Source organism: Odontesthes bonariensis, chromosome 23 (assembly GCF_027942865.1).
Source record: "Odontesthes bonariensis isolate fOdoBon6 chromosome 23, fOdoBon6.hap1, whole genome shotgun sequence".
Classification (NCBI taxonomy): domain Eukaryota; kingdom Metazoa; phylum Chordata; class Actinopteri; order Atheriniformes; family Atherinopsidae; genus Odontesthes; species Odontesthes bonariensis.
Genome location: NC_134528.1, coordinates 9,446,500 through 9,473,522, shown reverse-complemented (window position 1 = coordinate 9,473,522; position 27,023 = coordinate 9,446,500). Strand labels below are relative to the sequence as shown.

General features: G+C 40.8%; 1 protein-coding gene across 2 annotated transcripts in view; it reads right to left on the bottom strand.

The window, feature by feature from the left end:
* Nucleotides 1-5,462: 5,462 nt before the first annotated feature.
* Nucleotides 5,463-27,023, bottom strand: part of myo1d (myosin 1D) — a 138,298-nt gene continuing 116,737 nt past the window's right edge. For both annotated transcript variants that reach the window (XM_075456739.1, XM_075456740.1), the window contains exon 22: nucleotides 5,463-9,776. In XM_075456739.1, coding sequence (XP_075312854.1) covers nucleotides 9,620-9,776 — 157 coding nt within the window. In that variant the 3' untranslated portion in view covers nucleotides 5,463-9,619. The remainder of the gene's footprint in view (nucleotides 9,777-27,023) is intronic.

The following is a 27,023-nucleotide window of genomic DNA, read 5'->3' as shown; positions in this document are numbered from 1 at the left end:
TTGTTGCTGGGATGCATATGTGGCCCATCTGAGGAAAGAGCCGCTCGAGCCGTCAGTGCTGGATCCATATTTTTGTGGGTTTCTTGTCTCTTGGCTCATTGGATACACCGGCCGGATGGACAGTGAGCACTGCTTTGTGGGACTTTTGATAAAAACACAACAGCCGCTGGACATGTACTGTCTGTGTTCAGAAAGACCTACTTTATTTTCATCTAGATAAAAAATAAAAAATAAAACAAGTTATTGGATGTTTTGCTCCACAGAGGCTTACACCTATGGAGGCTTATTTATTGCTTTTACGGAACAAGTTTTCTTTGATTTACTCTTTATTTTTTACTTAGAAATGTAACGTTTTGCACGTGTGCCATGCAATTTTTCCAGTCTCCGGGGAGGGCGGGAGCTATTATCACGTTTCCTCTTTTTACTTGATTTGTAAACCAACTGCATCTGCATTAGAGAATGCTGTGAACAAAGTGTGACACTAGTTTATTTAGCTATGCTTGCTAAAATAGGCTATTTGTTTACCAGGGGAATTCTTTTTGTACTTTTGTCGATAGGTTGTGTTGCAACCACTTTGAAATGATGTTTGATTTTGTGCTCAAGATTCAGCATAGAAAATGTTATAACAGTGCCATATCCACGATGGAAATCCCACAGATTTGAGAATACTCGGAAATACTGCATCGTTTGTCCAGCCGTTGAATGACAAAGTGGATTTTCATCTACTTATAGCTACTTACTGACACTTAATTTATTGCCATTTATGTATTTATTATTTAGGCACACTGAGTGTAATTGAAAGATCCTGATGAGAGACTTTGGAAAGTGAAGGACAAAGAGAGGAGGGTTTGCTGGTATTGCAGATGTCCTTATCTTTGGTGGGAATGAAGATTGATCTGGTTTATGCAAATGAGTGCTGCAGGGATTTATCAACTAAAAAAAAGCCCTTAAATCAAAAACCACTGTTAAATCTGACCACCACCAATGTGGCATCCTCAACAGTGAGCTTTTATCTCAGAAAAATGCCCTCAGAATGGCTTTTTGTCCCGATTTAGAAGCGAGCCCAAACTGCTGTCCCACATATCAGAAGCCGAAAGCAGTTTTCAAGAGGAGTAAATTATTCAAAATAACGATGGCTCCATCATCAGCGCTGCAGAAAAGCACGGTGTACCTTTGAGGATAATCCCTCAGCATCATCTTTGTGCCGATCAGCGTGAGGTGGCATCCTGAATATCCATCCCTGCTGCAGGAGGAAATGAGGCGACCTCCACAGGTCTAATCACGTTTTCAATCAGAGACGCCACAGAGACGCCTGCAGTACGCAGGGGGAACACCTTGACAACCAAACAGAGCGCACGCAGAGCACACGAGATATGCAGCTTTTCATCTTCTCTGCAGCTCCCTTAAGCTACAAAAAGCTACAGCAGCAGTTTCTTGCAGAAAACTGTATTTACCGGTTTTCCCCACAGACAAAAACTGTCCTGTTTCAAGCCTCTAAGCTGCTTTTTCGAATGTAAATCAGAACAAACAAGCAGTTAAGACAGTCACAACCTGGAGTGGGCTCGAAACAGGTCGGACCGTCCGCTTCAGATGGGCTTCTGGCAGAAAAACGCAGGGCTTTGGGATTAAAGGCCTCAAACACACACCTCAGATCTTTTCCTCTTCGTCCACTCGCCCCAACTCACTTAAAAAGGTGCCATGTTTCTTCACTTGCATTATTGAGTAGTTGTTTATAACAATATAAAATATTGAAAAAAAAAAGACTCAAGTGATAGTTGAAGATTTCTGTCACATTCTTTTCTGTATCTTGTTGCGTACTTTGTAGATTTAAAAAAAATAAAAAAATGAAACAGTGATTAAAAGTGTCGAAAAGGGAGGCGCTCAGTGGGCTGCATGTGTGAGCGAATGAACATTTGGATGTGTGTGTGTGTGTGTGTGAATGGCAGCATTTTATTTGTACAGAAGAATGTGTTGTTTTCTTACAGGGACATGGAGCACACTCCAACCAGACACCGAAACTCGGACTCGGTGGGGGGAGGAAAGGGTGTCGATGCCGTTCGGTAGAAAATGTCCTTGTTTTGGAAAAGACAAAAAAAGCTGTTGCTGTTATTAAAACTTTTTTTTTCTTTTTTGGGTTTGATTCTGTTTATTTTCATTTATTTTTGTACTGTGATGGAAAAATAAAATGCACCGATCGTTCAGGGGTGTCACTTGTCTTTTTGTGCCTATGTGCTCACGAGATTAGTGTTTTCACCACTCAGATTTAACCCCAGGCATGCAGTGGGCCTCTGGTCACAACCTGGCTGTCTGATTTTTACTGGCTCGGATCAAAACCGTTGGATTTTACCACAGTAACTCCTTCAAATCCATATCTCACCTGACATGTCAGACAGAAGCATTAATTACTTTGAATAAAACCAGTGGAGCCATAACACAGACTGAAGCTGTGGTGGCCCCCCTGTCACCCACCATCTCACTTCTGCATCTCATTGATTTTTGCCTCCAGATGTGTGGAGCTTTTTGAAGGAATTCCTGATTTGATTTTACAGATTTGTGTCATTTTGTGTGAACTGAGCTAAAAACGAGTTTAGGCACAGCGGAGAGGATGTCAAAGGGAAACGTTCAGCATGGCAAACATTTGCACCTTAAGGTCAACAACGTCTTCTAACTTCTTTTTAAGGTCTTACTGTTACAGTTAGGTCCATAAATATGTAAACTAGGGCTGGGCAACGATTACAATTTTTAATTTAATTAATCGCATGATTTCCCTGATTAATCACGAGTAATCACATTTGTACGCATTATCCAAAAAGTAATTCAAAAGTAGTGTATAGCTTTTAGCATTTAGTTTTATTTTAAATGTGCTGCCATATGAATGAAAGTGCCATAACATTTGTTGTGCAAACACACTTTTAACATCAGCATCTTTCTGTAGTTTTTATGTAGAAGCCTCGCTCCACTGTCTGTTTCCTTGAATGACTTGCTGCTATCAGTTGTGTGTTTTGCCTTTAAGTGATATTTTAGACTGGAACTACTACGCTGAGAAGACAATTCAACTTGGCAGTGTTTACAGATGACTTTGGTTCTGTCGACTCCGCCGTCTGGAAGAACTTTAAAATGAAAACGGCCGAGTAAAAGTTCCGTACCCTTCTCCATGTTTGGTGGATCCGCCGATTACTTTCTTTTCCAGTTCCACAGCAGACAGCAGCAGACTTTTACAAAATAAAACCCTGTGAGCAACAGACTTTTACAATAATAAAACCCGGTTCGAGTCCTGCATTGGACGGCCCTGTGCTGCGTGTTGTTCCCCCTCTCTCTGCCCCCTGCTTCCTGTCTCTCTGAACTTTTCTATCCATTAAAGGCACAAAAGGCCCCCCCCCCCAAAAAAAAATACTCTAATGTGCGATAAAATATTTAGATAAAACCAAGATGAACCTAACGAATGCCAGAATGAACGGAAGAAAAAAATGTGTAGAAGGAACAAGGATCAGGATCAAAACTACTGTCAAACACAGCGGAGGCAGTTTGATGGTATGGGCTTGTGTAGTGGCCAATGAAGCTTTGACTAATGCTGGTAGGACGTGGCAAGCCTAAAGTATAACAGTGCTAAAACACACCTAAAAATCATTCAAATTCTGCAAAACTAAAAAATTGACTTGTCACAGTTCAGGATAAGGACCTAAAACACTCGACAATGACCTTAAAGAACTTACCCAGTGACCTTACCCCGACCTAAGACAAAAAACGGGAGCAGAAAGACTCAAACTTACATGTGACGGCAGTAAAGGCCTGGCATCTAAGGGCCTAACAACGCTGTAAGCCTTGAATGGTTGATTAAATATTGTTAATAAACCATTTGAAGCTGAAAGTCTACAATTGATTCACGTTGTGACTTTTTAAAAAAGATTGATTATAATTCCACTGTTGTGGTGTACAGAACCCAAACAGAAATCTGCTGCTGGGGCTCCATCACGACAGATTCAGACAGATTCAGACAGATTAGCTTGGATCATGCCACTCCTGCACATCAGTCATTCATTTAACCACCAGATTCAGTTCAGCCTTACTTAGTCACTCCATTGAAGAAAAAACACAGCCATCCCACTCTTTGAAGGAGATAGTCATCCATCAGCCAGTGGATTATAAACACCTGCTGATGCCTGCCGAGACAATGCCATTAGGAGGAGGCGTTGTCATGCCGACAGCAGGGGTTTCTGCCGCCTTCACGTCACCTGGTGAAACAACAGCGTGTGGGTAAATGTTGAGGCCATTACCACGACGCGCGTTGGCGACAACGGCTGACCTCGGAGGGCTTTGAGACGTAACTTCCACCTTTACATCTAATAACACACAGCAGTTATCGACTGACAATCAGTTGTGGAAGCAAATAAATTTATTAATAAACTGATTAATGAAACATTTTCATTACAGAACACGATGAACAAGATGCCAAACCTGCATTCATACAGAAAACATAGGCAAAAAAAACCCAGTATTACAGCATTTCCCTCTCGACTTATTCTGGATATTACAGTATATTTATGCATGTAATAATGACATATTACACAAATATGCAAAATATAAACTTATCATAAAATAAGGCACATGTTGAATGGACTGTGCATACATACAGATTTTGCTTAAAGCCACTGAGAGCAGAATAAATTATAGAGAGAACATGAAATGTGTTGCCCTTTGGCTAACTTGGATGGGCTTAATAACGGCGTTGTGTCAGATGTGCCTGGAACAAAACACCAAAACTAGAGGAATGTAATTCTTACCGACGATGTGTAGAGCATTAAAATAAGGGACACAATGGCACAAGTGATAACCCCTTCATAAACAGGTTACAAGAAAAAAAAAAAGGTTTGATTTTCACTTTTAACAGTCAGCATGATGGAAAAGTAATAATCAGTGATTAGTTTTGCACTCCAAATCTAAATCAATAAGGAATACATCTGCAGATGTTCCATCTTTTCCTTACCAAAAACAAAAATAGAGGATCTTCTGTCTCCATAAAATCCACAAACTGTCAAAAGCACATCAGTTAGCAACACTGTTGTCCTGAGCAACACAAACTGCTAAACCTTTTCAACGCAATGTTGCACCTAACGTGTATAAGTACGACGTTGGAAATAGTCCCAATTTAGCACAGTGTTTACTTCTGTTTAAATAAGGTAAAAAAAAAAAACGACTTTAGGAAACCACTAAGCACTCACCTATGACCTGTTTTTTAAGATTTCCAGCTTTAGATGGGAAGAGCTGGCTTTTTGCCACAGAAGCAGCATCAGACAGGTCCAGGAAGTCAGAAAGTTTACACACCGTGTACACTGAGCTACGGTTATAGCTCAACCAGCCTATGCAATTGGTCTAATGTCGTCATCCAAGATTCTGGTCCACTGAAACAACAACGAGGCCATTTTGGCCAGATTGGAGACGAATGTACTGAGAGAAACTTTCTATTGGCTCCATGAGTAAGGTTAGGGTCTTGTCACTGCTGATTCTTCATGCGAGTTTGGTTTATAAGAGCCTTGAGATCCACAGGTCAACACATTAACAGTTTTGGCTTATTTTAACCAAGTTTAACAGCTCAGCTGGTATCTATTTCAAATTGTTGGTCTCTGTGTGCGTCACTGTGGCAAGATTTGGTCCAGGAGACACCCACAAATATGGTTCTGAGTAGTTTGTTGGGAGAAATATGTCTGCCAGCGTGTTTAAGGAGACTTTGGTCCAATCCCAAATCTTCCCGTTGCAGAAACGAGGTGCTCCTTTTCTTTTGAGGATCAATGGTCATATAGCTATCCAAATAGCCGTAACCACCCAGTTGAAGGGCTAGCTTGATCTTTCAAAGAAAATAGGCACTTTACCTCTACAAATCAAAGGTCTAAGGGAACATTAGGATTGGACCTACGTCAATATGATGGTGTCATGACTCTAAAAAAATGAATTTTACAAAACTTTAAAAGGTGAGTAGTGGGGTGGCAGGTGTGCATTGTTTTCTAAAAAGAGGCTGTCTGATGTTTCTTTTATTTTTCTGCATGCTTTGTTGCCAGTATTCTTTTCCCTTTTGTTTATATACCTCATGGGCACAGGACGGCTGAGAGGAAGACAAACTCCACCGCCCCGCAGGGCAGCACAGTCAGCCCGACTGGGCGAGGAGCCAACTGATAGAGGAAGCAAAGTGGAAAAGGAGGGAGGAATGGGGGCAGGGAGACAGGAGAAGCAGAGGAGGCCAAGCGAGTCTTTGTTCACCAACCCCCTTTCGCCGTAAGAAAGCAAAAAGAGAAGCGCTGAAGTGAGAAGTGACACGGAGTCCATCCTAATGATGGGCGGTGAATAGCTGAGCAGATAGGAGAGGAGAAACCCGGTGGGAGAATACCAGGCTGGAGGATATGCAGAGCTGTTATAGTCCACACAGACATACACTCCTGTGCCTGAGAAGACTGCCTATCAACACCACCAATGCCACTTCCTTAAGCCTCACTACAAATGCACAAATTTCCCCAAACACTTCTTTTCTGCATCAAAGTGTCTTATCAAGCAACAGGACAAGGTCATCCAACAAAGGGCGGCGAGGTAGAGTGCAGATTTGCTTCTTCAAAAGACACGGGCACCCTCAAACTAATTAAGATAAACGTCTAGTTCAGACAACACACGCAGTTAGTGGACTGTGCCACTGTGGCTATGACTTAACAAGCCTTTCTTTCTGTTAGCGAGTCTACAACTTCAACTGGGGCAGACACAGAGGGCGTTGGGGTTTGCACATTCAGTGTCATTAACTTTATAATCGGAGACAATTAAATCTTGCTTAAGGTCCATTTAGGAGTAGTTTTGGAGCTTTTTTTTTATCATTTCACATAATGTTCTTCATTAGCAGCAGTTTGCTTGTTTGGCAAGGAATTACCCAGACTCAAATGTGTAAGCCTTAACGGATGAAAAGAGAAAATCTAAAGTTTATGTTCGTAGCTCTAACAGGAACAGTAATCGAACAGCTCCTGAACAATTTGAGAGTGTTTTCTTTATTACAAAGCACATATTTTCCCTCATTTTATAGCAGCAGTCTTGAAATTAAGTCAGCAAAAATGTGGTTTTAATACAAATCTTCCACTGCTACAGCTGCAACAGTCCATTTCTTCTCATTGGAAAAACTAAGCATGCTGGGTTGAATTATAAGTTACGTTAAAAAAAAATAAATCACTCCATCAAAAATTGAATATATCTAATCTCAGAGGCGCAATCTCATTCAAAATAAGTCAAATACAATCAGGTGTCTCTCGCAGTTAAAAAAACATGTAGGCTACGAAATAGATTTGTTACTGGGGATGAAGTAAAATTGTCCAAAGGAGGCAGAGTTCAGTTCTTTGACATATTAAAAGCTCTGAAAGGCTCCTAAACAGAGAAAGCCATTGTATTTCCTATTTTATGTGTTGTCAAACCACAGGCAGCTTGACAAAAAGAAACCATAAGGGCCTACAAACCTTTGGAGAGAATTGCCTTATTAGCGGCAGAGCTAATATGTAGCTTTGCTACTTGGCAGTTAGCTAAAACTCTAAATTACAGCTGGTGAGATGATAAGTTCAAAGTTTATTTCACCTTAGTTACTAAATAAAATGACGTAGTAAAAACAAGAGAAAATGTGTGGAAGGTGCAAACTGTCCAAGTAGAGTGAAAATAGAAATAAATGTGTTCCCAGTTGGCTAGCATGTTAGCAGTTAGCTTATCAGCTAAAGGGGCTTTTTGAAACTCATAGTATGGATGGCAAATATCTTTTTTTGAATGGAAAGTTCCAGAACATCTACTAAATCGACTTTGTGTGAGAATGTTTTCTCAACAGTCAAGGCCAAGAAGGAGCTTTAAACCTCAAAATAATTAAGCGTTAGCCAAAACTAATCTCCGCAGCATAAAAAACAACAAACATCTGGGCCTCGACTGTTCAGTCGGCAGATGAATTTAAATATCACTGCTGCCTGAGGAGAAGCATCTGTTTGAAATGTGTTGCACCTCTGAACAAATCATCTTACAACAAACTGCCCGATGTATTATGAAAACAGCCCAAACCTGACACACAAGAACTTAAATCACGTGATGAGTGTTATTTGGCTTTCTATACTTGGAAATAGTAGAAGGAAAATCTTCAAGGAGTTGACTATTAAAACAAAAAGTCCCACAGTCAGCAGTCTAAGTGCAGATCTCACACCCCAGTGTGTAATTGTGGCCACAAGTCAAGCTCTTGGTCCATCTCTGTGCCAAGAGGAGGAGAGATAAAAGGGTGAATCTGCAAACGTACAGCACACACACTCCCTCAGTCACATTCGCACTCTGTTGCTGTAATGGAGGGGATGTTTGTCAAGTGGAAGCCTTATTCAAAAGACTAAGGACTGCTACAAGTCATTAGGGATTCACTGGACACAAAGACAGCAAATGAGACTAGAGGCTGGACTTCAAATGGGATTATACAGTACTGGCCAGCAACACTGTTGCCACGCAAAAGCACTAAGTCTGACATGTAAATAGAATACGAGCTAAAGACAGCTAATAAAGAAAGAAATGCTTTGCTAAGTGCTGATCAGTTTCGACCATAGCATTAGTTTTAACTCTAAATGGAGTATAATTGCTGAGCATACACATATTTGTAATCTTAGGCTGGTCACATTCAGTATATTCTCACCTTTTATGTATAAACAGAATAGGAATATGATGAAACTACACTGCATAGAGAGCATAAGATGTGAGGTTTACATTAGAAGATTTGAGTGTGTTGTATGTAGCAGGTTCTTTTGTTCAGGATGTGCTCAACACATCCTATTTAACATCCCGTGACTAAAACTAAAGGATCTGAAATTTGTGCCTCCGATTCGCTCTGTTACCTCATGCGACTGTAAACATTTAATAAACTAAAAGTGGACACTGCGAGTCCTTCGTTTTACCCTCTAGGTAGGCAAGTCTTTAGATTACATCTTTAACATTCAAATTTTTTTGTGTATAAATTACAAAAAATAGTTTTTTCCCCCCTGCTATAGAGCAGATGTGACCAATCAAAGTGACGCACAAACATAGTTTTCATTTTTCAAGGTTTCCCATTTGATCAGACTACTACAGGTGAAGCTTCAGGGATTAAGAATGCCTGAAAAAGCCTTTTTCTCCTGTCATCCAACATGTGTGGTTCAAAGAAAAAGATGCAGCATAATCTGATCTCACCTCGACTCACAACAAATTAACTTGTAATAAACTAAACACATTGCACAAAGCAAATCAAATTAAATTTGGATTTAAAAAAAGAAAGAGCACCACTTTGGTGGATAATCATTTAGTGCATGCTTTTTAATCTGCTCAACTAATAATTTTGTGCACGTAGAAACACCTCTGACCACCTTTTTTTTTTACACCCGACATTGCCTGGAACTAATAGAAGGTCATATTTGGCAAAGCTTTGAAAACTGAGGATCGATAATCCCCGATCGAACTGCAGAGCTACCTTGTCACATCAGCAGCAGCTCGTGGAAATAAAAATAAAACGAACGACAAAAGAAAAAAACACGACGTGAATTATGAACGTCATAATCATCATTAACCCAGCCTGGTTTGAAATCGGTCGATTCCTTGGCTTCTTTGGCCCACTTTAGTTTCCCGGTACAGCCAGGATGTAACCAGATCGGCTCTTGGTGAAGTCTGGCTGCGACTGGTTGATCTTGGGCTCCACGATGACCGTGCACTTCCTCCCGTTCATGCTGCACTGGATGGGACTCGCTACGTTCACCTGCAGCTTCCTCTTCTCGCTACGGAGAAAAAGAATGAACAGAAAGAAGGAAAGGCGAAAAAGAAAAGGAGATCAGTTATCAATCATTTCACATTACACTAACATCAGCAATCAATCTTACAGAATTAGAGTTTGGAGTTGCCACTCGAGGAGAAAATTAAAGACACAGAACTATTTATTGAACAGCTGAACATACTGGCTTTGTAAATCAGACCTACATTTCTTTATTAATAAACAAATAAATCAATAAATAAATTACCCTTTGTTATAAACCCACTCTGCCTTATGGCAGCATGAGTTATCTGAGTTATGGGCTTCTCTAATAAAAACAATATTCTTATACAGCAGTTGACAGATCAGATTTGAAGAATGGAGCCTGGTCACGGACCGTATTTTTCAATTCCCGGCATAAATCTTAAAGCGGTTTTGTTATCGTTCCTGGAGAAAAGTTTGAATGCTTTTTGCTCAGTGGAGAGATGCGATATCATCCTGAAAAAGCATTCAATTTTACCGTCCACCTGTGCATTTACTGTACAGGTAATGGCTGCCACTTGCCCTGGTCCTGCCCTGACATCAGCCTCGTACCATCAGTGATCGTGCACACGTGCATGAAGTCATCTTTCTGCTTTTCATTGGACCTGCACCAAACAAAGCTCCCAGCTTCATCTCCTTGTCCAATGCAAAGCTGTGATTCATGTCTGAATTCATCTCTTTATTTGTACTTGCTCCACATTTTAGACCCAGCTGACTGGGAACAACCAACATCTTCTGCCACACTCAGAGCTGAATAGCCTTCATGAAGGAGTTTTATAATCCTTTCCATTGTTTCCACTGACAGTTCTCTTGTTGCTCATTAAAGGGGAACTCCGGGGCATTTGAAGCGTGTTTCCATTGCTAGAGGTTGTCAAATACTGATAGTAGGACACAGACAGGTGCAAATCTGCACTCCCTGTGTGAAGATCGCTCTGTTCGCACACTCTGTCATGCGAGGCTAATACGTGGTGGCTAAGGGGCAAGAGCTAACCCTTCCACGTAAAACAACAACTTGCACACTGCAGAAACGTCACACCACTTTATAAACCATCCGACAATAAAGTCACAAGCCTTATCATCAAAACCATATGCATGGTTCTCACATTACTGGCATGGGGACGTTACAAAACAACTTTATAAACAGCATGTAACTCACCAGCTGGTTGTAGGCTCGCGCATGTGAAAGCCCAAAAGAGTCGATGGACGATAATTACATATACAAAATAATTATCTTCTCTAGAAAAACTGCGTTCAAGTATTTAAAACATTACAACAATACATGCCCAGTAATATTGTTGTAATGTTTTAAATACTTGAACGCAGTTTTTCTAGAGAAGATAATTGTTTTGTATATGGGATTATCGTCCATCGACTCTTTTGGGCTTTCACATGCGCGAGTGTACAACTAACCGGTGAGTTACATGCTGTTTATAAAGTTGTTTTGTAACGTCCCCATGCCAGTAATGTGAGAACCATGCATATGGTTTTGATGGTAAGGCTTGTGACTTTATTGTCGGATGGTTTATAAAGTGGTGTGACGTTTCTGCAGTGTGCAAGTTGTTGTTTTACGTGGAAGGGTTAGCTCTTGCCCCTTAGCCACCACGTATTAGCCTCGCATGACAGGCTGAGCGAACAGCGCTATCTCCACACAGGGAGCGCCGATTTGAACCTCTCTGTGTCCTACTATCAGTATTTGACAACCTCTAGCAATGGAAATGCGCTTCAAATGCCCCGGAGTTCCCCTTTAAGCTGTCCGTGCACTCTCTCTTTTAACTGCAGGCTAATTTGCACATTTATACTTGTGCAAGTATTTGTTTCCCAAATCCAAATTACAATACGATTCCTTATTTTTCCTTATAATTGAGTAATTCAATAATTTTGTCCTCGGCTTGATCTGATTTTTCATTAAATTCAATTCAATTAAAAACATTTTTTAAGCCTGAACATTCAGCTGTTTAATTAAACTGTTTAGTATCACGTCTTCTGCAAAATGAAAGAGCCAAGTGAACATCTTCCTAGAGTGAAAGTTTGATTCTCATGTTCTGCTCGGTCACAGTTAAACGCTCAGAAATAAAACCTGCGCATTCATTATTGACCAGAGTACAAAACACAGCAAGAACGAGATGCTGTTTCGGCCATAAATCCTGATCTCTCGTTAACAAACGGCATCATAACCTCCACATCTTTGGGGCCAAAAATCGGGCTCATACACACAGCCTGTGATTTCATGATAGAAAAATCCCTTCCACTCAAACACAAAACATGACTACTACACAGACTTGTGCATGAGAATGATCAGAAGTGGGTAGTAACGAGTTACATTTACTCTGTTACATTTACTTGAGTAAGTTTTTGAAAAAATTATACTTCTAGGAGTAGTTTAAAATCACTATACTTTTTACTTTTACTTGAGTAGATTTGTGCAGCAGAAACTGTCCTCTTACTCCGCTACATTAGGCTACAATGAGCTGGTTACTTTTCTTCTTACCTCTTTGGTATTCTACGCCTCATTATTTTTATCCCCCCGCGTACGCCTCATTTTAATGTTTTATTCTGACAGAGAGAGAGACTTCTGCCAAAGGCTCTACCACCTGACTGTGTTCCACCAATCAGACGCAGCCGTGCAGTCTGGTCACGTGACCATACTCAATCTCAGCGGCGGGACGGGTTAGCTTTACAGTTTACAGTCGTAGCAAACAAACAAAGAAACAGATGAAAAATGTCAGAATCAACGGTGGGAAATGAAGACGCAGACGAGGCCTCATACTGAAAGCATGTTTACCTTACAAAGAGTGAGAAACAGCAGCTACATTATGTGTCTTCTGTGTCAACCAAAACAAACGCACATTTCAGCAGAAACTCAACATCTAACTTGAGGAAACATGTAGCGCTAAGTTTCCTAAATTAGTTTTTTTCCCCCCCATGGATAGGTGAATGTTTGTTTTTTAGGTTACATATGGGTTACATATGTTTTAAACATTTCCTAAGTCTCTACTATTTTTATTTAAGTTCATGAATTTACCTGGATTATTTTAATTTAAGATATTTTGTAATTAATTATTTCATTTTAAATTATTTTATCAATTGGATGAACTCTAATTAGCCTAAAGATGATTATTTAGTATTTTTGTCTGTCTGATTGAATGCTTGTGTTAACAAATAAATCAGACGTTACTCAACAGTTACTCAGTACTTGAGTAGTTTTTTCACCAAGCACTTTTTTACTCTTACTCAAGTAATTATTTGGCTACTACTTTTTATTTTTACTTGAGTCATATTATTCTGAAGTAACAGTACTTTTACTTGAGTACAATTTTTGGCTACTCTACCCACCTCTGAGAATGATGCATATTAAGCAGAAAAATCATGTCCGAGTGTGTGATGGAATATATGTCGAAGAGAAATAACAATAAAAATGACAATTCATACATTAGGCCTAACAATAGAAACGATAAAATTGAACTAAAATATGGGGTTAGACATAAAATGCTGACAGACTGCATCAAAGGACCTGAAAGTTGTTGTTTTAATGTTTTAATTTTATCGTCATAGTGCCAAATAACAACATATATCATCTTGGGGCACTTCATACGGTGAGGTCAAGACCTCACAGCGATCTAGAAGGCAACCCAGTTATTAACGCTTGTGCCTCCAAGTCATAACCCACAGTGTCTTTTAAATGAACATATAAATCTTCGACATGTGGCGCACATTATGGGAACCGGAAATTTCTCATCCGGCATATTCATCTCCGGCCTCACTTCTTCATTCTTCCATCACTTTCTCATATTTCTTCAAGACATCCTCGCTGGGAGCTCAGACTCAAGGAAGTGAAGCAAGTGACGGAGACGCGTTAACATTACGAAAAGAACCCAGTTCATTACCGAAGCAAAACAAAGCTGATTGGTTGGCGATGGTTGGACTAATCCAATCCGATCACCTGCAGATATTCTTGCGAACGGTCTTAGAAATCATATTTGAGAAAATGTGATGTTCAGTGTCTGATGCTGGAGAATCTGTCTAAATACATTAGCTTAAATTCAAGTACAAAAACTGAACCAAGCATGTGTCTGTCACACATTCAGGGCATCATAAATGGTCCAAAATGAAGCCAGAATGCGTCTTAAATCGTTCCAAGCCTTAACTGGCCTAAATCCATGAAACCAAAGACAAGACTACCAGTTAGGAGCCTGAACTGCTCACTTCTGGTGACATTTAACTTGAATTGGCAAGTTTCAGCTGACTACCTCGACCTGGGCAGCGGCAGGTCTTTGTGCTAAGCTAAATGAAGCTAACGAGCCACCAACTCAAAAATTCTAAAGCGTAAGATCACATTCGAGAGAATATTTATAAATGAAATCTAGGTTTTAGGTAAATGCTTCTAACAAACAAATGATTCAGAAGATTAGTTAAAATGAGGAAGTCAGTTCAAGATCCATTGGCGGTCACCAATGGATGGATAACTGTAGCATGAGACAAATAAAAGCTCTCAATCAGAAGACCAGAGAGACTAAGAAGGAGCTTGTATATCGGTAAAAACATTTTTAAAAAAAATCGGTTCTGAAGTCTGCACAGCACTCAATAATGGCTGTCAACACTAAAGTAGTTTTTGATTAGCTTTCAGAAGCTTTGAACATGAAGAGATGAATGCAAACTGTAAACAATGGAAAAAAAAAACTTCCACTAATGAGCAAAGAAAGCTTATCTGCCCGCCTGAGGTGGTTTTTGCCTGTTTCAAAGTCAGCTTGGTGCACATTCAGGGAAATGCAAATTACTTTATGAACCTGATCTGACCTGGCAAATGTTAAAATGACACGAGTCACCAGCTGCTTGAAGAAAAAAATCAACTTGTACTAGAGATGCACCGGATCCTGATTTTTAAGGTCCTGCCGGATACCGGATCCACTGCTTAAGATCCTGCCGGAACCGGAACCGGATACCGGATCCTACTCGGATCATCAGCTAGTACATTATAATGCAGTGAAAACCACTTTACAGTTAATTTCCTTTCCTTAACAGATGAAATACGCAATAACTTCTAACATTATCTATTTTATTTGAATATAGTCACTTGGAACACACCGCTGAAATGAACAGCTTAACGTCATTTGTGTACAGGCTTATTGTTCTGTTCAATCCAAAGAGCAAATAAAGAGAGCAAAAAATGACATTATTACTAAAGAGAATGAGGCCTGTCATAAACAGCAAGCCATAAAGTGCTCTTTGAAAAGTAAAAGAAAAGAGTAAAAGAATCCAACAAAACATACTGCATTTACAAACTAAAATATAGCAAATTTAGCACATGTATAACTCTTGGATACAAAATTTTAATAGGCCTGGTAAATGTAATGAAAAAAAATGTAGGCTAATAGTAGCCTATTAACTGATTTTTTTTCTCAGAAAAAACAAAACACTGGGAATCTTGATAATCATCATGAATGCCTACAGTCATGGAACATAGGCTATTTCACTTCTATTTCAGGCACTTAACTGTAGGCTTAATTAGAACATTAAATAAAGTGTGGCACAAAAAACTCAAACCTACTCTCCTGTAGGTTATATTATGAACAACTTCTATAGCTAACTTTCACAGAAAATGAGCGTTTCCTTTCAGAAAAACAAGACCCTCTGCATTAATCGGCGACAGCCGGTTGCGAGTGTGAGAACGGATGTCTCCAGCGGTGCTGAAAAGTCGTTCACTGGGTACAGAGGTTGGTGGTGGGCAGAGATAAACTTTGGCCGTTTTTGACAGCAGTGGAAAGCGCTGCTGATTGCCTTTCCACCACTGAAGCGGGTCTTCGGTTAGAGGAATCAGTGGCTCGCTGAAAAAAAACGCTGACCTCTGTTTCGGCCCTCAGTGTGGCTGCCGCCGCCGACTGCTAGCACAATGGAAGTTATCTTCTTTAAACATTTAACGACGTAATCACGTTGTGCTTATGTGCTGTAGGATCCGGTCCGGTTGGGGCACCAGGTCCGGCAGTAACCGAACCTCGTCAAAAACGCCACTATCCGGCCGGAACCGGACCCCGGATCCTGGATCCGGTGCATCTCTAACTTGTACATGACATAACAAATCATTTCTAGAGAAGGGGCCCATGTAGTGATCTGACAAAGCAATCAGGGCCAATCACAATGATCTGGGTCCTGTCAGACATTTATATTAATACATAAGAAAGCCAGGTGAGTTGAAGGATGCCTTTTGTCCTATAAAATCTATCATGAGAGACTAACGTCGGATGCTGTTTTGCTGAGAGAATCTATGTAGGCGTATGTGTAAATTAACATATGATTGTGCAAATCAGCAGGTTTATGAGCATGTGCAGGAGGGAATAATACTCAGGATTATGGTGCACCATCCTCACAAAGTAGAGACGGGTGGATGTGTGTGCGCATGTTTGAGAACAGAGGCTGAGAAAATGAAGATGAATAACGGAAGAAATCACGCGAGAGTGCTGTGGAAGGAATGATCCATATGGTGTTTCTGGAGTGGAGAGCAGCGGCGGCCGGGCTTTTAGTGGTTGTCAGATCCGGTTAGGCCGGCTCTGGGTGAACGGGTGCCTTTCCTCGTTTGCTGCTAAACAGGATCGATGACGGGAATCAGAGAGGGAGAATAAAATGGCATAAATGGTCAGACTGCTAAGGGAGACAGAAATGTGAGGTACTGTTAATGTGAGGGAGCGTGAGGATCTGAGCGTGGTAACTGCTCTCTGGTTGATACAGATCAGGAAGAGGATGCGTTGTTGGGAGGGTTGGGGAGCTAAAAGCATGATAAATAAGCATCTTTTTGCTCAGCACGGTGATCGTTGTGACACACTTTCTCGGTTAAACAATTACTGATTGACGTGCAAACGAATAATTTCTTCCACTAATCTGTGTCCTTCTAATATAAACATGCGGGGGTGGGGTGGGGGGGTGTATATATTATTTAAAAAATATTTTCTTATATTAAAATTATTTATTCAGTGTTTACTGTTTTACTTTTACTGTGTTGTTAGGACCAATAAGACTGACTTTGACTTTTTGTTTTGTTTATTTTGTTTACATGATAAAACCTCCACAAATCCATTTTAATTAGGGCTGGGCAACGATTAAAATGTTTAATCTAATTAATCACATGATTTCCCTGATTAATCACGATTAATCGCATTTGTACGCAAAATCCAAAAATGAATCCAAAAGTATAGCTTTTAGCATTTAGCTTTATTTTAAATGTGCTGCCATATGAATGAAAGTGCCATAACATTTGTTGTGCAAACACACTTTTAACATCAGCATCTTTCTGTAGTTTTTATGTAGAAGCCTCGCTCCACTGTCTGTTTCCTTGAATGACTTGCTGCTATCAGTTGTGTGTTTTGCCTTTAAGTGATATTTTAGACTGGAACTACTACGCTGAGAAGACAATTCAACTTGGCTGTGTTTATAGATGACTTTGTTTCTGTCGACTCCGCCGTCTGGAAGAACTTTAAAATGAAAATGGCCGAGTAAAAGTTCCGTACCCTTCTCCATGTTTGGTGGATCTGCCGATTACTTTTTTTTCCGGTTCCACAGCAGACAGCACCAGACTTTTACAAAATAAAAGCCTGTGAGCAACAGACTTTAACAATAATAAAATAAATAATAAAACAGGGGTGGTCTGTGAGCCTGGTAACACTGACTTGTTGCACGTCGACTACAAGTCATAAACAACGAGGAAAAGGCGTCTGCTGCCCACGCTGCACTCCTCTGCAGAGTGTGTGCAGTACTGCAGCGCGGCTCACACAGGGTGGAAAAGGCTCAGGGTAGCGCCGATGCTGGTTTCCATGGCAACCCCCCCCCCCCCACACACCTCTGCCACGGCCCCCAGCCAGCCAATGGCCGAGTTTGTGTGAGTGTGTTGCGATATGTCTCTCATCCCCGCTACTTCTCCATGTCAGTGTGGAGCCGAGGCGCCGGAGGGGACGCCGCGCTGCGCTCCTCGTGAAGGGCGAACGGGGCCAGGCGCACAAACACGGAAATGCTCTCACACGCACAGAATAACACGCCCTTACAAAGCCTCCGCCGACGACACTAAATGGGTCACTGACGCATCTCTGATCCATCGGCGCCAAAGCTGGCCTCTGAATAAATACTCTGCCTTTTTAATAATAATAAAAAAAGAAAAAGCAATTGAACACTTTATCTCATCACGGGAAAAAGATGTGATCAGTTGAGCCTTAAGGTCACTGTCTGGCCTTTCCCATCAGGAGCTGGCCTGAGCCTGTCAGAGCCCCGAGGGCAGACTTGGTTCACCATTAGATGGCCTCACCAACTGGAAAATCAATTCTTTCCTTAACTCCAACCCCCCTCTCTCCCGTGTGCATCTTTGCCCTTCATGCCATGTGAGCCCAGGCTCACTTGTTCCCAAAGCACCTCCCCTTTGTTTGGGTGGAAGGAGGCCGGAAGACGAGGAAGACGATATGAAATGTGAGTGGAAAGGAAATTTAAATGCATCACTTTGGAAGGTTCAATAAGAATCTTAAGTGTGACAAAAAGGAAAAGTTGATGGCCTGCAGAAGAGGAACGGAAAGAGATATCAAGAAAGTTCTGAGCAAGAAGGAGAGAAGAGGAGTGGGAGAGGCTATTTCCAGGATTACCTCCAGTCTCTTAAAACATCCCTCTTCTGAGTCATCCCTCTAATCGTGTACCTGGCTGTCCCCCAAGCTGGCTGCTGCTGAAAAATATATGAGCGCTGCAGGTGGGGAGGGACACTCTGCAAAGCTGGTTAGCTCTAAAAGAGTCCAGACTTTGATCAAAGTGTGCTCTTTGCTAAGACGACAGAGACCTTTTAGAAAGAGAATCCACATATTTTCTGATGTATTTTAAACGACGAGCGTGAAGAAATAAAAGCGTGAATCTGTCGCGCTTTCCTTCCGATATTTTTCGCTTGTTCTGATCAACAGGCGCAGAAGTGAGAGCTGCACACATGTACCGAACATGTGCTCATAGCAGAGCGAGTCTTTGAGATTTAAATTCAGGCATTGTGAGGCGGGATGAGGGGAGTGAAGACTTGGCTTTTATCTGGGTTCTGTGGCCATATTACAGCACCAATTATACATTTATTCAGCCACAGAACATCAAGTAATACAGTAAAATACAAGTTTTCCTCATGGTTAGGATTCAGATTAAGTTTGAAGAGTGGAACATCGGCAGGAAGCTCTGTATTAGAGAGACTTTATAAAGCAGAAATGACCCCAGAAACTGTGAGAATACACAATTATACAAACTTCTTGCACATTTATTAGTATATTTGTGCAAGCATAAGAGGCAGATAACAGGTATATAGAAAGAATAGAATAGAAAAATACTTTATTCATCCCCCAATGTGGGAAATTAAAATTAGTCAAGTAGTTTAAAAAAATTATTAATATTTACAATGATTGTATATTAACAACAACAATAATAATACCAATTCTAATAAAAATACTAATACTAACTAATAATAATAATAATAATAATAACAACAACAATAATAATAATAATAATAATAATAATAATAACAACAATAAATGACTAAATAAATAAATAAAATAAAAAAATATATATATGCATATGAACACCGAAAAAGTACTTCAACCTGTAACTTAAATAGATGTGTTCTGAGATTTAGATGTGATGGCTCAACACAAAAAAGTCCACGGCGGTGAAAAAAATAAAAGAATAAAATATTTTTAAGAAATGACATAAAAACGTATGTATTCACCTCTTTGTTTGAGGCAGTAACTTAAAACCGGGGGCTGCCAACTACCCTCCGAAGGGATAGAATTAGCTAAATAAAACCCACCACTGTGCGACCACGTGATCTCAGCATAGTTAAACCTTTTCATTCAGGTCCAAGAGTCCAACGCCACCAAGCAAGCAGCACAATGGGCTCATCCAAAAGGCCAGGGACCAGGATGTGGAGCAGTACAAGTTTAGAAATGAGAAAATGGATGAACCCATGTGGTCAACATGTGGCATGGAGCATGGAGGTGGCAGCACCATGCTGTGGGGATGTTTGTTATCAGCAGGGCCTGGGCTGGGATAGTTGAACTTAACTATACCACAAAAACAATGGGTTAGGGTCAATAAGAGCAGATTTGGTCAAAGCCCAAACCTCAATGTGACTGAGAATATGAGAAATTATTTGAAGGATCACTGCACACCAGCAGAACTCACTCAGCTTGAAGGAGATGGAGTCATTCTGCTGTGAGGATGGGTAAAAATGTACAGACACATCCTAAGAGGCTGTAAAAGGAGATTTCTTTAAATCTTACATACTGCTCAATTGTTTACATCACACAGCATTCTGCCAGCACCACTACCTCATTTACTGCATCCACTGTCTGTTATTTGTATTTATATTTTGATAGTTTACTGATTTTGCTACTTTTTTTTTGCACATAATAGTATATATTTTATATCTTTCTCCTTATACTTCTTTTTTAAAATATTTTTTCTTATATTAATATTTTTTATTCAATGTTTACGGTTTTACTTTTACTGTGTTTTACTTTTACTGTGTTATACTTTTACTGTGTCGTTAAGGAAACCAATAAGGCTGACTTTGACTTTTAAAATGGTTTTTGTTTACATGATAAAACCTCCACAAATCCATTTTTATGCAAAAAAAGTTTAAAAAAAGGGCGGAACAGTTGGTACTGGAAGCTTCCTGTCATTTTACCAGCAGTCATGTTTGGGGGAACTTTAGCTGAATCCAGGCAAACACTGTGGAGCTGTCAGCTAAAAGAGGCCTAAAAAATGAAAAATCTGGCAGAAAAGAAAGAAAGAAAGAAGGAAAGGACGCCTCAATGTTTTAAGTTCCCATTTTTACATCCCATTCATCTTTTTCCAAATTTCTCTCCTCCTTCTTTGCCTCCCACTCAATTAAATGGATCTTTAGTTAACAGCAGCCCTGACACAGCAGCTCTCTCCCTCTCACTGTCACACTTTCGCTGTCTCACATGGCTGCATCGCATGACCCACGTGTTCCCGTGTGCTACATTCACACTGCAGAAGAAACGGAAAGATGCATGCAGCAGCACAAATACTCGGGTCTAACACCTACATGGAGCTAAAAATAATCCTGAGCAGTTAATAGGTGGAAAAGCGCTCGTGCTGGATGATGATCACAAAATGTGAAGCAGAATATGAGGGAGCTTGACTGGTTCGGGCGGATGAAACTGCAGTCTGCACCTCAGTTTAAAGTGGCTGTGGTTTGGAGATGTTCAAAGTGGGAAAACTGCCTGAGAGCAGCTCTTTAATTAGCATGACCGTGCCTGAAAGTTGTGCAGTTTTGCTAGATCTGCAACTGCAGATGAGGTGAATTAATAATAGAGAAATGCAAAGGGAGGCGGCAGTTTTCATGGAATGGTGGTAGAGTGGAGGGAGATGGCAAACATGAAGACGCGAGATCAGTTAAAGTAAGGGACGCTTTAGTGATGCAGCAGCTTTAAGTGTTCACTTTGCTGTCAGAAAGCAGAAAATCTGGGCTCTCATGTCTCTTCTTTGTGTGTCCTCTCCTTGTTATCTTCTCCCTTTGCAGCAAATTAAAACAGCGAGATTATCAAACAGGTCGTATGAAAAGCAGCGAGTGGAACCGCACAGTTTTGATTAAACTGTTTGTGGAAAACCGAGAAGAGAAGTCATTTCAAAGTGCGCGCGGACGATTAAAGTTCAGAGGTGAAGCTCTGGTCTTACAACGTTGGAGTCCCGTAAGCAGAGATGGGGACTCGAGTCGCTGTTTTGATGACTTGTGACTTGACAAAAAAATAGAAGACTTGAGACTCGACTCGGACTTGGAAGTTAAAGACTCGGCACTTGACTTGACTTGAGTGTTATTCAGTTCATGTTTTCAGTTTGAATATAAAATTAATAAATTAATTAAAAAAATAATATGGATTACCCGGTAGGAGCGCAGGCTGAGAATGGCGTCATGATTGGATCACTACCCTGTCAATCAGCCATGCCCTCTCTACGTACCTTAAGTGTTTATTGGAGAGAATAAACTCATGTCAGATATGCATCAACATGTAAGCCGGAGGGGCACCGAGAGTCGATGTCTTCGGCTTTCGTAATTACCATTTTGACGGCAAAAGACGAACAGCACAGTGCAAGACATGCGGCATCAACATCTCGGACAGCCAGACGACAACTTCCAACTTTGTTCGTCATCTGAAGATCCATTCTGACCAGTAAGAGCTTGTCAAATTAGCTAATATTATCCTGTTAGCCTAGTCGGTAGTTAGCTAATGTTAGCTTGATATGATACGGGGTGGACAGGTTGGACACATTGGCCAATGATGTTTACTGACAGTTACTTATATCTTGTCTTTTCACTTTATTAAGATCAGATTCTGCAGGTTAAATTGCAATAATAAGGTGACTTGACTTTACTTGCCTCTCACGAGGCACCATTTGAAGTATGATCACACATGAACTTTAAACGTGAGCCGCACAGTCACCTCCTCGTTAATATTCTACAGTAGTTTTCTGCTTTTTTTTAAGCTCAGTAAGTGAGATCTGGGCCACGGCCGCGTCTTGAATAAAGCGGCTTTTTGTGAAAATTTCATGCAAGAGTTTCTCAGTTCTCTGGTTTTGGTTGAAATCTTTAAAACTGAAGACAAAAATAACACAACTTAAAAAAAAAGAGCGATAAAGCAGCCGCTGTGCAGTCTGATGAAGACAGTAACATGAAGCACTTTGTCTCACAGCACAGAGGATGACTCACCAACACAGCTAAATATTCATGCTTACCGCTCGGTTTGACATGTATATGTTTGCACTTGTATATGTTTTAACCTTTGAAGAAGTATGCATGTAATTGTTATGTTGCACCTCCATCAAGTTGCAGTCTCACATATTCTGCATTTCCAAGACTAGCACAGCTTCCGAGCGCCTTTCTTCCTATTTTTCATCTTTTGTCTCTTTCCTTTTCAGGAAACAAACATTTGGAAAATCTTTTTGACAAGATTTAAGATTCTAACCTCGTTTCCTTTTTTCTTTGTGAGAAGAATAAAATTGAAAAAACAAGGAGAGCTGGTTAATTGAGCTCAGCTTCCCGAGGCCGCTCAACATTTACCCAGAGACGATAGGCCTAATAAGACATGATTTACAGAGTTGCATTTAAGTGCATTTCTTCTATGAACGCACCACATATTCTGTTCTTGTTAAATGAAAAAGAAGCCAGGCAAAGGGGTCCTTCTCTGGGGAACTGCTGCTGCTCCACAGATGGTGGAGGCTATCGCATGCTGCAGAGTCATTACAGCCACACGGCAGGAGGCTTAAACAAAAGTGCATCTGCAGCAGGTCGGTGCCAAACTCAATGAGCTAAATCTTATTCACCACTCAGACATGTGTTTGGCCTGTTCACTCCACCATATCAATGCTCAATGGAGCTAACTTTAACGAGATCAGGTGAATCAATACGCCGGCGCAAACTGAGTCAAACCAGAAAAGACAAACAGGCGGCCACAATTAGTTGCTCAGTGCCGCAGAGAGACTGCTCACTTCTTGAGAGGTCACGCTTCTGGTTTCGTTCATTAAAGCCAATCAATGTCCTGATCAAAGATTCAAAGTGGGAAGAAAGTTTAAATGCTCAGACCACCTGGGACGTGGCTATCATCTGACAGATGCAAGTCTCAATTTTTTGCAGTTCAATACTCCAGGAAATGACCATGTTCAACTGAAGATGAACCCCTAGTTGTGGCCTTCAAAAAAGGGAACTTTAAAGAGGAGAGAAAGGCCCCTGAAGGTGGTGCTTCAGGAGTTTGGGGGTCTCCGGCAATGTTCCCTCTAAGCTGCGCGCACATTCTCAGCGCAAAAGAAAATCTATGCAGCGCATAAAATAAAATTCACCATTAACGTATTAATTAATATCTAATACTAGACCTAATCTAATTAATTAGACCAATAATGTGTTTTTCTGTACCATTTTTCAATGTAACGCAGTGAGTGACAGGTGTTCAGCCAATGATAGGGTTTACCTACGCTATGCAGCCAATCAGAGCATTGATAGTGCTTTCATATGTGCGCCGTGCAGGTTAGCTAGCTAACAACAGTGCGGCGGAGTTAGGAGTAAGAGACGCCCCTTATCATGGCGAAACGAACGGGCAGCGCCACATCCACACACCAAGCCAAAGTAAAAAAGAAATGCGGTTCTTTTAGGATGGAATGGCTGTATGTGTGTATATATAAGAACAAGCAGTGAAACTGGAGGAGATTTTTCCTTTTTTGAGTGAGAAAGGTCTACTCTGCAAAACATGCAGGCTGCAAGCATGACTCTCACATATAACAGATAACACCCTACACATGTCATGAACAAGATTTTTGTCTTTTTCATTTTAAGTGGGCCAAATCGCTTATATTAAAAGTAAACGGAATGGAAATTGCTGCTGGGATTTGATTCTTTTTATAAGCCATGTAACTTGCTATGATCCAAAGTTTTGAACAGGTGTGATACAGGTGTGTGGCCACAGCGTGCACATCTGGTGTTGCTCACAGTGGTCCTCAGTGTGCTCAGGGAGCTGGTGTGTTTGCCCAGACACATGAAAAATTAGAGGGAACATTGGTCTCCGGCGCCTTGTTATGGACCATTTGGTCCCTCTTACAACTGGAGTGAGAACTTGGCTCACTTTGCCGCCCTTTATCATCGATTCTGTTCTTTTTTGGAAGGAGTTTCTAGGTGCAGCCGAGAGGAATCTACCAGCAGGCTGGTTTTCAGCAGAGTGCGATGCGGCTGGGATGAGAATTAGCACTTAGCTCGGTCATTCTAGAGGAGCTCAGAGTTGAGTTTCTGCTTCTCTGCATTGAAAGAAGCCAGTTGAGGCGATTCCGGCATCTGGTTAGGAGACCTTCCAGATGTTTCAAAGGGGAGATGGAGGAGAGGGATGTCTGGGGATATCTGCTTATACTGTTGCCCCTGTGACCTGGTCAAGGATGGATGTCATCGAAATGTAAGCAAGACTTCAAGAAAGTTGTCTCCTTTTAACAAGACTTTGTGAAGCAAAAAGTAATAACAAAATGTAACTAAGGTGTCATAACAGAAACATGCAGTCCTTCAGACCTCATTAAAGATACTTTTCACACTTTCTGTTCTCTAGAAAATTGACTTGAATTTGCCAGGTTAACGTGTAAAATGTGTAGCATGCCTTCAACCAGCAACTCTCTTAGCATTTAGCTTATTTCACAGTTTAAAGTGACATCAAGTGAAAAATAATTAGAAGGAAGAGGTGCCATTTTTATGTTTTTCATCAAGAATTAAGGTTTTTGGCGAGTCACATAAGCCTTTAAAAATCTAAACTACTGCATGTGCTGATGTCTTTAAAAGCATCATTTGCTCTTTGGTAAATAAATACAAATATTCCAGTTAAAGAAAACTCAGGGCTTGACATTGCTGAAGCTCTGATGGAGAGCAGAAACGATTAAATCAAACAGCAGCACACATTGATGCGAAAAAGCAAGGTGGAGGTGTAATGGATGAGTGTTGTGGAAGAGATTAAAGAATGGCCATAAAAAAGAGAGGGGGAAGAGGTGGAAGCTGGGGAGATTGATGGAAGGTGGGAAATGAAAACAGAAGGAAAAAGAAAAAGTGGGAGGTCTGTGTCCGAGATGGAAGGAGGGATAAGAGAATATATCAAGGGAAAAAAGAGGGAACAGTGGGTCTGTGCTGGGGTTAACAATGATTGGTTTGACAGTGGGAGATGGTGTTGCTGGGGGAAACGGGGGTTAGGGTGTGGGGGAGGACCATAGGGTGAACGTAAGGGGTCACTGAAGTGACAGAGGCTCTTACGGTACCATCTTAGCTGAATTGCACTCAGCTCGTCCTTTCATGCCCACTGAGAGTGAGATGATAGTGTAAAGGAGGAGCACACATTGTGCCCGGACACACAAGCTCCAACGGGAATCCAGAGCCAGCCACTCTGACTTAAAGTGGCCACATAGGGGATTTAATATGCCCCACACCAGCAGATGGACACGCATGCACGAACACACTCCACACTGGTGAGAACTGGCTCAAACAAGTGCTGACTGTACGTATACATTCAGTTCCTTCTTCACTCGATGTGCGCAGAAAATGCAAGAGCTAAATAAAGTTGAGATGGAGTAATCATGGGCGTCAATTGGGTATGGCAGTTGACACACCTTGGATCCAGGGGAAAATGTAAATGTTTGTTTTAATTTTTTTCTTTCTTTTTTCTTTAAAAAAAAAAAAAAAAAAGAATTCATGGAATTACTCTGTGTCAATTTGGATTGATTATTCTATTATTTAATACATATAAATGAACTACAAATAAAATTCTGAACAACACAATCGATTGATCAAGTACCATCTTCCCTTTTGAAATGTGGTATCTCCCAGCCCCCCCCCCCCCTCCCACGAGATGACGGAGCCTGGAAGTCAAAGCTGACGTTATTAGCGGGATTTGTTGTTTTCTAATTAATGTAAAATATGAAAAGGAAGCAGAATTTATTTATTTATCACCAAAAAAAGGGCAGGTGATGATGGGTCCAATGTTGCCTCAGCGGTGAGGAAGGAGGACCAGGTAGTGAAGGCGGGATTCAGGCTGTTAACGAGACTGTCCACTTCAGCACCTCCACCGCTAATGCTAATGCTAATGCTAATGCTAACAGGGAGACGGAGAAGAGTCCATTGTTATGTTAGCGGGGTGTGAGTGAGACTGCATTTGCACACAGATAAGCTACATAGCAGACTTTTGTGGTGATTATTTGCTGGGCATGTGTAATTATTGATTGATACTGTAGTCATGTGACTATAGTGACCTCGCCATACCTTAGCTTTGGCTGGGAGTAATTGCTGCAAAAATAACTAGCGCAAAAACATGTGCCTTTCATTCAATTCTGTCTGTAATTAGCAGAGATGGGACCAAGTCAGACATATGCAAGTCTCAAGTAAGTTTCAAGTAATTTTTTCTTGGGCAAGTCAAGTCAAGTAACCTTATTATTGCAATTTTACCTGCAAAATCTGATTTTAATAAAGTGAAAAGACAAGATATAAGTAACTGTCCCCCACCCGAATCATATCAAGCTAACGTTAGCTAACTACCGATTAGGCTAACAGGATAATATTAGCTAATTTGACAAGCACTCACTGGTCAGAATGGATCTTCAAAAGACGAACAAAGTTGGAAGTTGTCGTCTGGCTGTCCGAGATGTTGATGCCGCATGTCTTGCACTGTGCTGTTCGTCTTTTGCCGTCAAAATGGTAATTACGAAAGCC